This window comes from Strongylocentrotus purpuratus, unplaced genomic scaffold (genome assembly GCF_000002235.5).
Source record: "Strongylocentrotus purpuratus isolate Spur 01 unplaced genomic scaffold, Spur_5.0 spur5_contig_843, whole genome shotgun sequence".
Taxonomy (NCBI): Eukaryota; Metazoa; Echinodermata; class Echinoidea; order Camarodonta; family Strongylocentrotidae; genus Strongylocentrotus; species Strongylocentrotus purpuratus.
This window is the reverse complement of record NW_022145550.1, coordinates 1422774-1436529: the sequence shown is the minus strand read 5'-3', so window position 1 is coordinate 1436529 and position 13756 is coordinate 1422774. Positions and strand designations below refer to the sequence as shown.

The 13756-nt window shown below is 38.6% G+C and overlaps 1 protein-coding gene across 1 annotated transcript in view; it reads left to right on the top strand.

The window, feature by feature from the left end:
- Positions 1-1524: 1524 nt before the first annotated feature.
- The window catches only part of LOC587101 (receptor-type tyrosine-protein phosphatase U), a 57626-nt gene continuing 45394 nt past the window's right edge, over positions 1525-13756 (top strand). Inside the window, exons 1-2 of the mRNA XM_030990124.1 lie at positions 1525-1778; positions 9136-9441. Of these exons, the coding sequence (XP_030845984.1) occupies positions 1706-1778; positions 9136-9441 (379 nt within the window). The 5' untranslated portion in view covers positions 1525-1705. The remainder of the gene's footprint in view (positions 1779-9135; positions 9442-13756) is intronic.

Genomic DNA, 13756 nt, shown 5'->3' with positions numbered 1-13756 from the left:
AACTACTACCCTATACCACTAAGCCATCGCGCTTTCTCTATCAAGACAAAGAACACCAAACAGTATCTTAGAAATTAAGTACATTATATTGTTTCTCATGATTTATTATTAATATAACCATACGTGATTTTCACAGGTGATGATGATGGAACAGCATTGCGATTTCATGGGGAAAGATTTATGATTACTAGAATATATTTTGACAAAGATGAAGAAGACAGGAATTACAGCGAGACAACATGAATAACTTCAGAAAAATATCAACGTCAACATCGGAAATGATGTCAGATTAGGCCCGACTGAGAAATTATGTACCACTGACTTTATATCATGCATTTTTTCAGAAAGATATTATAAACAGCCAGGTGGAAGAACAACGGGTATAAAGGCATACATAAATAACACACACACTGCGGGCTGTAGTTTTTTTTATGATGATAACAAATCACAAGATTCGCATATCACAGGAACTAGATACTTGGTAAAACAAACACAGGAAAGGGTACTTTCTATATGATAACAGCAATAGAAACTGTATACCCGTTTTATGTTTCTCCTGGCCGTTAGGTATATCTTTCTGAAAAATGTCATTTTCGAGTCTATGTTCTCTCTTGCCCACTCTCTGCATATCTTCTTCTCATCTCGCTCTCTCTCTTTCGTTCTTGCACTTCCTTGTCCTTCTCTCATCCCCTTTCTCTATTTACTTTTTCATGTGTAAGCTGTATTTTTGCCAAACACCTAATATTGGGGTTGTATTGTATTTTCCCCGGCCCTCGATTTTTAGAGGGTAAATTAGTAACTTATAATATTCTTGTTTAATTGTAGGGATTGTTAACTTTTCATTATTTTTTTCCCAACTCATTTAAAAACGAAGTTATTACTTGTATTTATTGCCAATTTAGAGGTTTATAATTTTATATTATTGTATTTTTTTTTTTTTTTTTACTTGTATTTGTATTTTATGTGGTTTTAGTGAGTAAATAAATTGAATTTAAAAGTTGAATTAAGGTAATAAACATTGCCTTCTTGTATGTTGGAATCATAAATTTCGTTTGGTATGAAGATAGCTTAATAAGTTATAATAATTACATATGTATTGAAAAAACCAAAAGGTTGTTATCAAATTGATTGGAACAAACCCATCAGCTGAAGGGCTGAACCACGACTCCACGATTAAAGGTCAATGCTCATCGATAAACATACATTCTCGTAGCGCGAACCTACTGAAAAGAGATTTAATCAATGAATTACCCAGTGAGTTATTCATTGCCGATTCTCCTTCATTTAAAGTTAAGGCCGAACAATCAGAAAGATACTGTGTATACGTATTTCTGAAAATGGGAATCAACGAATATTAGGGCCTATATTACGGATTCAAAAACACATTTATGCTACGTAGTGCACGATCATCATTGTACACTATATAAAATACATCACCTTCTCATGCACTGTGTACACCAAAATCTACTCACACTAGTAACCCGGACAGTCCCTATTTGAACCCCCCCCCCCCCCCCCCTTGGCTCCTGTGTATATAGGTTATGGTTTGTGCAAATAAATGCGGTCTTGACGTGAGGTTTCTCAACAAGGAAGTAAATGTACCTAATTTATTCATAATGCGTTTTCTTAAGAAAGAAGAAGGATATGAGTTGCCTATCGGTGTTATGAGCTACAGTCTAATAGGACATATCGGTGACCCAGGTGAATGAACAGGATGGACAAGTTTTATGCCGTGCTGTTTCTGCAGTTTCTGCTCTGTTTCCCACGCTTCATGAACGGTAAGTGGAAGAAAAGCTTGGCATCGAATCGCAGTGAGAGTGACTGCCAGTAGTAGTGGCGGTGTAAAATGTAAGCAAAGGCTATTCCGGAATTCCGTTCAGTCACGCTCTGTGTTTTTCTTTCTAGACAGTGTTGTAAAGTTTGCTGATAACCTCCGTAATATACTCGCAGTGATAATTGATAGTGTCAGATATTAATGTGGTGCTTAACTTTACAATACCCCACCAAAGTAGTGGTCTACATTGTATATTTAGAAGTGGACTGACCGAGTTCTTGTTGAGTCTTTTTACTTGCGCTAGTAGCACACTGTACGATAGAACGCCAACGGTGGTCTGAAAGAAGATGAAGAAGAAGAAGAAGAAGAAGAAGAAGAAGAAGAAGAAGAAGAAGAAGAAGAAGAAGAAGAAGAAGAAGAAGAAGAAGAAGAAGAAGAAGAAGAAGAAGAAGGAGGAGGAGGAGAAAAAAGAGGAGGAAAAAGAAGAAGAAGAAGAAGAAGAAGGAGGAGGAGGAGGAGGAGGAGGAGGAGAAAAAAGAGGAGGAAAAAGAGGAGGAGGAGGAGGAAAGTAAATGTAAAGACTACAAATTTCATTTACCTTTTGACAGACAATAAACATGAACATCATAACCTTATGCTATGTTAGCCATCCAGAAAGTAGTGCTCAGTCTAAATTTTCTAGGGGTATTACAGGTGTGTTATTATCATTTTGTATATCAACCATACCTATTTAAAATTGACCATTGTTTAAAAATTACACTGCTTGTGGGTGGTCAATATCAGTGAGGGTTCTGCTACAACTCACTCATTCAGAATATGTTCAACATTCTGAATTTGACCACTTGGACACAGGTCAGAGTCTAACAGACTCCAGAGATCCATGCTTGCTGGAAAGTGACCTACAGTACCCCTGACCATAGGCAGTTTCTAAACCCAGGGGCTCCGAACTCTGTTTCGTTGACGATCAGACATAGACGAAAGACTTCATGCATGGCTGATTGTCAATGAAACAGAGTTCAGTCTTTTGTCAATTCTACTTGTTGCTACAGCAGCGGCCAGTGAAAACAAACATTGTAAATCAAATTATGGAAATGCAAGCATCATTTTAGACAAACAGAACTTTGTCATTCCTTGCTCATTTTTCCTGATTGAAGTGTCGTAGGTAAGGGCAGAAACTGATCTTTTCTGGAAATGTGAATTTTTCTTTGAAATTCAGATACCGCCCGCCAAATGACTTTTTGGTTTCCTTCCTTCAAATAATTTTTTATCACTCATGCGTGAAATATGCATCATATGAGTTGTATCAAATGAAAGAGGAGGACCTAAGCTTTACAAATATGTGTCATTTATTGATTATAATTGTGATTAAGTTATGATAAAACATCAATAATTTTTGGTTTCGTTTTTTCTGGGTCGCACTGAATAGTGATTTTTCAAGCTCCTTTACTGCAATTGGAATCTGATTTAATATTCTGGCCCAGGTTTTCACACGCTGATATGTGTTTGTTCTTTGGTATCATTACAATTGCTTCATTGCTTCCCTACTGCTATTAAATTCAAGAGGTTATTATTAAAGTCTGAATGAGATTTTTCCCCTTCTTTGTTGAATGCAAATTACTCAAGCTTGCCATTGAAAACCAGCTTTGTCAATGAAATAAAATCTGCCTTCAATTCTCTCTTTGTTATCATCACAATCATGCCATTTAGACCTTTGTAAAAGGAATAAATTGTTCAGGTTCAAATGGTGTTCCTTCAGCGCATTTGATAAGACAGAGAATCATGATATCGCAACTACTTTAAAAAAAATCAACCTTCATTGTGTATGGCAATGTCTTTACCCTTGTGCCTCATTTATTTAGCTTTGGAAAAGCTCATTTATTGATCTGATAAACTAGTAAAGAGAGAGAGAGAGAGAGAGAGAGAGAGAGAGGGAAGAGACTCAAGAGAGAGAGAGAGAGAGAGAGAGGGAAGATAGAGAGAGAGAGAGAGGGAAGAGAGAGAGAGAGAAACGAAGAAATAGAGAAAAAAAGGGGGGGTGGGGAGGAAGAGATTAATATGCAAAGATACAAAGAAAGGTGTAGAGAGATAGAAGAGAGAAAGAAAGAGAGAGAGGGTGATACTGCTTTCTAACTGGCTTCTATCGGAGTCACACCGAAGAAAATACCGATTGAATTTTCCTTAAATGTAAACAAAGGTGAAACCGCAGTTTTCCCCCTGTCGCTTTCTAACTGCCGGTGAAATTCACTCGCTGTGGCGAGCCCTTGCCGGAAGTGAAGAATTATTGCGCAATTATTAAGCCCGCGCCCCATGTAGCTAGCATGCAGCATGTTCAACCATAAGTCAACAAACACAGCTGGTTACGATAAAGCGCGCGTATACTGCGACCATTGACCATTTTAATCGCTGTTTTAATCGCCTTTTTCTCCCGAACGTTTTCTAACTGCACGTTTCATCGGTGTCACACCGATAGAATGAGAATATAATCGCCTATTTCTCTTCTTTTCATCGGCTATTTAATCGCCTTTTTCTCCTCTGTTGCTTTCTAACTGCCACTTTCATCGGATGCGTCCGGATGCATCCGATGAAAATCGGTGCAGTTAGAAAAGGGTATAAGAGAGAGAGAGAGGGAGGGAGGGAGAGAAGGGGGAGAAAGAGAGAGAGAGAAAGGGGAAAAAGGGAAATTGAGAGAGAGAGGGGGGGGGGGGGGGGGGAGAGAGAAAAAAGGAGAAATTGGGAGAGAAATATAGAGAGAGAGAGAGAGGGGGATCGAGGAAAGAGTGTGTGTGCGAGAGAGAGAGAGAGAGAGAGAGAGAGAGAGAAACTAAGGTATTCTGCTATTCTTACATTTCCAGGAATCTTGGAAATCCAGATTTGAGCTTTTGTGAAAAAATGATTTTCACAATTATTGTGATCCCAAATTCCCAAAGTGTTGATTTATTGTAAAATCAGTGTTTATTCTCATTTGATAGAGTTATTTAGTCATCAGTTTTCACCTACATCTAATTATAGACTCCCCCCTCCCCCTCCAAGGAAAAAAAAAGGGGGTCAGGACTCAGACAAATTGAAATTGATTCCTGGTCTCTGATACAGATTATTTTACATGATGCCGGGGGAGGATCTGTAGTATTGGATATTTGAGATTTTTCTAAGATGGCTGTGAAAAAGATACTATAAAACATAAACAGGGAAGTGCAACCCAATATTACATATAAGTTATGATGATATTTAAGAAAATACAGTGTGTTAAAGTGTAAGAAAATCTGATGAGATAAGAAGGTCAATAAAGGTTAAGGAAGTTAGGATTTTTAAACATGATCTATAAAACAAGTTTGATTCGGCATGGGGTGCATGTTTTTACATGTCTTAATTCAATCTTAAAGGGATCCGGTAACTTTGTCTTAGATCCTTTAGAAATAATCCTTGATTTAGCTCATGCTGCAATGATAATTATGAACCTTTAGGTCAGTCTGAAACTCCATGACTTTTACAAGCCGATCGCCTGTCTGATTATCAAGATATTAATGATTGGAATTACAAATTTTGAAAACCGTTCGCTGAACGGTTTTCATAACACTACAGTCTATGGGGAAAAACGAGTATGGTAAAACCGGTCACTCAAAGATTTTTACTGTTTTGAGGCACTTCTTGATTAATATTGAAGCGCGATCTTTTTAGGGCCTCAATATTACACCATAATTATCACAGACACTGGTAACATGTAGGACCGCGTGTATCTCAGATTTAACATTGTAAAACGATCCCTTTAAAGGGGAAATGCAGTTGTCAATTTGTGTTAAATTGATTGCACCTTAAACAATTCATAATTTTCCTATTTTTAATCGGCTATTGCTCAAACTTTCACTTATTTGTTTCTCTCATTTCCCCCGCTTATTAAAATCAACGTACACTGTACATGTAATATCAGGGTGGCCCTTCCCTTTAGTAGCAGGCTGCTCTAGAGGTGTCGTGGTCAATGGATATGTCACTGGACTTTGGATCACAAGGTCCGAGTTCAAGTCCCGCCGCGGCACTTTATGTCCTTTGGCAAGACATTGTTCTACATTTGCCACTCTCCACCCAGGTGTTAAATGGGTACCCACTAGAATGCGAAAGTAACTGTGGTTGGATTAGCAAGTGGCGCTTGTGAAATGGCGACTGGCTGGAAAGCTCCCAAGGGAGTGGGAAAAGTGCATAAATCGTGTTGCGGGTAAGCCTGATCCGATGACCGGGGAAATAATATGTGCTGCGCCTAGAAACAAAGTATTAGGCGCATTATAAATGTGATTAATTATTATTATTATTAAATACCAAAAGAGCATATTGGTAAAATTTTGAAGAAAATTGGACAAATTGGAAATGTATTAATTTTTTTAAATTGTATTCATCACCCACGTACTGTATGGGAATTTAGGAATTGCCAAATTGTTTATGATATTTGTGTGGTCTAGTGCTTGAAAACAGAAAACTCTACCATTTGTTTAAAAAAACATGATGATTGAAATAGACTAAATATTCCATAAAAAGTTCAAATTAAAATATCCCATATTAATTAATAGCTAATCAGTGATAAAAACAGCACAGAATTAAAAAAAAAATTGTTGTGTACCAACTACCATAGACATTGTGTTGCTCAAAGCAATCTTTCCGTCAATTGATGCCTATTGTTTTGTGCAAAATAGCACGTGTGGAAAACTATTGACCACGCAGAGAGGTGAAGAACGCAACCAAAGAGTTAAAGATTAGAGAGGCATTTATTGAGGCATGTATTCACAGAAATAAAGGGGGTGGGGGAGAATGAGAATATGCTGTAACAATTGTAAAAAGGACTGAAATTCATTGAAACTGATTTGCTCATTCATCTTGCTGTCATATGTCAGAGGTGGTAGCAATCATATTTTATTACAGTGATTAATTCTCATAGGTTTGGGTAAAGTCTTACATTTCTGATCTTTGTTCTTTTCCTGTTTGGTAAAAGCGCTACGGTGTGTTGTACATTGTAAAGCCTACTCACTGTACATGCAAACAATTTTGTGTATTTGATCTGAGACTGAACTGTATTTGTGGAAGAAAATAATATGAAGTTTGAAATTAAAGGGAAACACCAATCTCATGCAAAAATGTACATGTCATGCAAGGGATACTGATTTCTACCTGTCAAAACTTTTGCCATATACTTATACAAGCGCGTAGCTAGGATTTTATTTTAGGGAGGCGGTAGTGAGCACGTGAAGCCTGGGAATCACTTACAGATTTCGTGCTCCCTAGGGGGGGTGGGTGAAGTGCGGAAGCTTTGACGTTTCATTAAATTATTAGAGAAAGAAGACGATTGTTGTACCGTTTTTGACTCTTAATCTTTGTCTTAATTCAGTCCCCCCCCCCCCCTCTCCGCGCGAAGCTTTGATGTTTCATTAAATTATTAGAGAAAGAAGACTATTCGTTGTACCGTTCTCAACTCTTAATTCTTAATTCTTGTCTGAATTTTCAAAAATGTTTATTTGTCTGCTCCTTTTTCTTCCTACGTCTTTTTACTTTTTTCTCTTCTCTCTCTCTCTTTTTTGGGCGGCGTTTTTGTTGTTGTTGTTGTTTTTTTTTTTGTTTTTGTTAGGTGGGGGGGGGGGCGACTGCACCCACCCCCCCCCCCCCCCGCCCCCCCTGACTATGCCCATAATATTATATCAAGTCTTTTACTAATTTTGTAGGTGAAGGCTGCTATGTTTTAGTTGGACGTTGTCTAGTTAATGGTATAATTTTGGAGTACTGTAGAATGATATGTTTAGTTATATGTCAGTGTGTTTTAGTAGAAAGCCTTCTTTTCATTGGACTATTTCTATACTTTATTTTTTGTCTTATTCACTAAAGTGTTTATAAACTACATGCATAGGGGTAATTAGTTCTGATATGGATATTTGTTAAAGGTAATACAAAGTTTTGGGAAATTTTGAAAATTGGCTGGATAGTAATTCTTTACAATTTTGATATATTTAGATGCCCCTGTGGATATATTATAAGCACTAGAAAATTTAGCCCCTAAAACACTTCTGCTTTCGAGAAAAATTTCAAATAGCGCCTACGGCCGTACAATGGTAGCTACGACCCTGAAAATCTCAGAATATGTAGTTGTGATATACCTAATGGGAATAGCTAATTGGTAGATTTTTGTCAAGACTCATTGTTTTATAACTTAATTAATATCTTGACCTTGAGAGGGAGCTATACAACATAAATAGTTTATAATTTACAATTTTATAATTTTAGACTCGAATTCAACCGTGACAACGATCACTGAATATTGTAGGATCAAATATGCTTCCAATATGTTCATTAGAACCAAATTCATGACCCCATACCAAAACTTTGTATTACCTTTAAGTTGCATAAAGTTCCTGATCAACAAAGGGTTAGGAATAGTGTACAAATGTACCTACATGTACATACATTCCTAAGACTAAACTAGTCTGTAAGCACAAACCCTGGTCAGTCGTAAAAGAGAGTCTGCACTATAAGATTACCATAGGCCATGTACTATAGCTGCTCTATATTGACGCTTCTTCTTCTTCTTCTTGATTTGTTTTTGTTTGGCAATCAGTCACAGTTGACTATTTTTGCCACACACTATTTTATGAATTATTTATATATATACATATATGTACAATTTCATGTCATAAATGACTATTTTTAGGATTCTTTCTCTTTCCATCCTCTTTCCTTCCTCTTTTTTTCTTTTTAGACTCTATAACTTTTTTTTAGAGAGAAAATTCAATAAATTAATAATTTTGGAAAGAGACGACGGCCTAGCAAGTTGTGAATGAAAAACGCCTATAAACTAAAACTAAACGTACGTACTTGTGTTTACGCGCACGTGCGCGTTCAAATATCACCTCACGTATGCACATGTGTACTTCGCACTTACCCCCACCCTTTTTAAAATGCCATCTTACCAGTCTTTGAGGTATATTTCGCAGACTTTCGGTTTTAACCTAGGTAGCTAGGCTTCTCTTAAGGCACAATGATTTTTTGATAAAGTGTCAAATTAGGGTCTCTGCTTGCAGACTAAGACTAAACTTGTTGTATTAACAAGTGTAATATCTCAATGGCAGTTATGTAATTTTCCAGCTCTCTAAGTACTAATGATGTGGTTCTACCGTTCTACAACTCTGCACACAAATTATGATTTTCACTAATTATGTCTATTTGCATTCTGGATGCATCATAAATGCAGCAGTAAGCTTCTAATTTTAATCATAAATTGAGTCGATCAAATCCATGTGTCTTAATGTGTGAAGGGGGAGATGAACATGTACTGTACTCTAAAGTTGATGTATCCAGCAACAATGAATTTCTGTGTATTTTTTATGTTGTAGGTGAGGTTGTTCATATCACTGTGCTGACCATAGGATACACAAATGTAGGTTCATCTAGTGGTCAGTATCAATGTTACCCCAGTGTACCAGATGCAGACGCTACACTATCATTTGGTCGATCGGCACCCATAACAACAGACAGATCACCACCAGCAGATGTAGGACACTCATTGCCAAACGTCAGACGGGTCATATTCCCTACAGGAGATGGATGGAATAATGATGGTTTCGGTCCTTTCTACTGTGAGGCTTCTAAACCTGATCGAGATGTTACAAGTGTTACTACATTTTTCCAACGAAATGATGGTAAGATTATTATTGTTAGATAAGTATAAGATTTCCTTAATTTTATTCTGCAATGTATACAAGGTACTAAGAATTAGCTTTCTGTTGTGAAGTAGTCAAAACAAAGTTCTGACTTTATGAGCATTCCATGTGAGGTCATGATGATGTCAATTTAAGTATTGATAGTATTAAAGGTTAAGCCCACTCCAAAAATAATTTGCTTTTAATAAATGCAGAAAAAACAAGAGAAACTGAGAAAAACAAATTTGTGTAAAATCAGATAACTAATAAGGAAGTTATGATTTTTTTAAAAAGTATGAAAAATCATGGAACTTAGAAAATCAATTTGTGACGTCATTGCCACACTATTTTTCAATTGCTTTATATATTTTGAAATTTGAAAAATTATTCAATTTTTTTTTACTACCATTTACACTACTGGAAAAACCTTTAAAAACCCGTTGAAGTTTAACCATACCGATGCTGTTTGTGAGTAGTGCGCATGTGTGACTTGTCGGTGCTCTACATGCGTTACCATGGACGTTTCAATGGAGTCGGGCTAACTCGGCCCACGGGACTACTCGGCCCAGCTAGAAAAACTGGGCCGAGATGTCCCGACCTGATTAATCGATCGAGAGATACCAATGTGTATATGTTTGTGCTCTTTGTGACTTAATAATGCCCTTTCCAACCAAAATCTTTAATGGAATTGTGTTAAATGATACCAATGCAGACAATTTATAACTTATCTTTAGGTAAAATGACAAAAAAAATGACATTTCGGACAATTTACTCACAGCTCGCAATCCGCATTGCCGCACGTACATTAAATGTGCGTTGTATCTACTCGGACCACTGAAATTCGAGCAGTGTTTTTGTCGGTAAATCACTGCAAAAATATCATTTTTATCTCGTATGAAGGTCTATTTTTTATTCCTGACACAGATTTCATTATTGAGTAGTCGAATATAGTACATTTTAGACGAGATGGTTGATGTTTGTTCACATTCTTTCGTCCTGGCCGTAAATTAGCAGACTACTGCCTAGTGCTACCGCAGCAGCTCAGCTCAGTGTGCAGCTAGCCGTACAGCGCCGCCGGCCGGGTCGGCGGGGGAATTCACTGACTCGGTGCCCGTACCGGGCCGCTGCACTGCATTGCATGATTGTACTGCATTCGATCGAGTGATGTGAGTATAACTAATCAAACTAGATCTATATCTACTGTATTATCATCATTCATTCCGAGTAGAATATCCAATTTGATTTAGTGAGTAAACTAGACCTAGATCTATATCTACTGTAGCTACATGTACATCATTATCATAGATTAGTCATTCAGAGTAGAATATTCGATTAATGAAGGAATGGAATTTTTCTTTTTCATAATCAGATAATCATATTTTACTCCTAAAAGTTAAAGACTTGATAAAATAGCTAGATCTAACGTAAGGGCCTAGCCTAGTACTGTAAGAGAAGTGAGCTGAAGAATCGCCTTCTTTTATGTTGGAGGGGCAGGCGCGTAGCCAGGGGGGGGGGGGCAGTGGGGGCGGTCGCCCCCCCCCCCAAAAAAAAAAAAAAGAAAAAAGAAAAAAGGAAGAGGACGTAGGAAGAAAAAGGATTAAGAGTCGAGAACGGTACAACGAAACGTCTTCTTTCTCTAATTATTTAATGAAACATCAAAGCTTCCGCGCTTCGCGCGTGAAGGGGGGACAGAACTGAATTCAGGTAAGGATAAAGAGTCGAGAACGGTACAACGAATTGTCTTCTTTCTCTAATAATTTATAAAGCGTCAATGCTTCCACGCTTCGCGCGGGAGCGGGACACTCAATTCAGACAAGGATCTAGAGTCGAGAACGGTAAAACGAATCGTCTTCTTTCTCTGATTATTTAATGAAACATCAAAGCTTCCGAGCTTTGCGCGGGAAGGGGGGATGGAACCGAATTCAGGTAAGGATAAAGAGTCGAGTACGGTACAACGAATTGTCTTCTTTCTCTAATAATTTATAAAACGTCAATGCTTCCACGCTTCGCGCGGGAGTGGGACACTCAATTCAGACAAGGATTAAGAGTCGATAATGGTACAACGAATCGTCTTCTTTCTTTGATGAGAGGGATGGAGACGAGAGGGATTGGTGAGGGATGGAGATGATGAGAGGGAAGGAGACAATGTTGATGATGTAAGGGATGAAGACGCTGTTGATGAGAGGGATTGGTGAGGAATGGAGATGATGAGAGGGATGGAGATGATGAGAGGGATGGAGACAATGTGAGAGATGGAGGTGATGAGAGGGATTGGTGAGGGATGGAGATGATGAGAGGGATGGAGACAATGAGAGGGATGAAGATGATGAGAGGGATTGGTGAGGGATGGAGATGATGAGAGGGATAGAGACAACGGGAGGGATGGAGACTATGAGAGGGATGGAGATGATGAGAGGGATGGAGACAATGGGAGGGATGGAGATGATGAGAGGGATGGAGACGATGAGAGGGATTGGTGAGGGATGGAGATGATGAGAGGGATGGAGATGATGGAGACAATGAGAGGGATTGGTGAGGGATGGAGATGATGAGAGGGATGGAGGCAACGGGAGGGATGGAGACAATGAGAGGGATGGAGACGATGAGAGGGATTGGTGAGGGATGGAGATGATGAGAGGGATGTAGACAACGGGAGGGATGGAGACAATGAGAGGGATGGAGATGATGAGAGGGATGGAGACGATGAGAGGGATTGGTGAGGGATGGAGATGGTGAAAGGGATGGAGACGATGAGAGGGATGGAGACAATGGGAGGGATGGAGATGATGAGAGGGATGGAGACGGTGAGAGGGATGGAGATGATGAGAGGGATGAAGATGATGAGAGGGATGGAGATGATGAGAGGGATGGAGATGGTGAGAGGGATGGAGATGAGAGGGATGGAGATGATGAGAGGGATGGAGATGATGGGAGGGATGGAGATGATGAGAGGGATGGAGATGATGAGAGGGATGGAGATGATGAGAGGGATGGAGAGGATGAGAGGGATGGAGACAATGGGAGGGATGGAGATGATGAGAGGGATGGAGATGAGAGGGATGGAGATGATGAGAGGGATGGAGATGATGGGAGGGATGGAGATGATGAGAGGGATGGAGATGATGAGAGGGATTGGTGAGGGATGGAGGTGATGGGAGGGAAGGAGACAATGTTGATGATGTAAGGGATGAAGACGCTGTTGATGAGAGGTATTGGTGAGGGATGGAGACGGTGTGAGGAATGAAGATGATGAGAGGGATGGAGATGATGAGAGGGATGGAGACGGTGTGAGGAATGACGACGGTGTAAGGGATGGAGACAGTGTGAGGGATGAAGATGATGGGAGGGATGGAGATGATGGGAGGGATGGAGATGGTGACAAGATGGTGAGAGGGATGGAGACGATGAGAGGGATGGAGACGGGAGGGATGGAGACGTCTCCATCCCTCTAATCATCAATATCGTCTTCATCCCTTACATCATCAAAATTGTCTCCATCCCTCTTCTCCAATTCTCCATCCCTCTCATCATCTCCATCCCTCACATTTACTCCATCCCTTTCATTATCAATATCGTCTCCATTCCTCTCATCATCTCCATCCCTCACCAATCCCTCTCATCATCTCCATCCCTTACATCATCAACATTGTCTCCATTATGTATTATGCCACGTTGTGGAAATGCAATTTTATTTTTTAAATTCATTATTTATTTATAGTATGTACATATTTACAGGTACACAAGATCAGATATAAATCTGTTAACCCCCAGCCCCCCCCCCAAAAAAAATTGTAACATGCAGATGACATGCCACACCATTCCTTGTGTTGTGGTATTGGTACGTATTATTTCATATGCAATTTACAAGGCAAAAAAAAATCTAAATAAATAAAGTTAAAACAATTAAATAGAAATGAGGACATGTTTGAAAAACACACATAATAGCAATAAACATTATTTGTTTACGACTCCAAGATACAAATTCCAACAATATGACGTCAAGCTGACTCAAAATAACAAATGATAAGCAGGTGTAATCGTGTATTAATTTTATGCCACGTTGTGGTAATGCAATTTTTTTTTTTTTTTTATTATTTATTTATATTATACATATTTATACAGGTACACAAGATCAGATATAAATCCGTTAACCCCCAGCCCCCCCCCAAAAAAAAAAAAAAAAAAAAATCAAAAAAATTGTAACATGCAGAGACCAGTACAGATGACACGCCACACCATTCCTTGTGTTGTGGTATTGGTACGTATTATTTCATATATGCAAGTTACAAGGCAAAAAAAAACCTAAATAAATAAA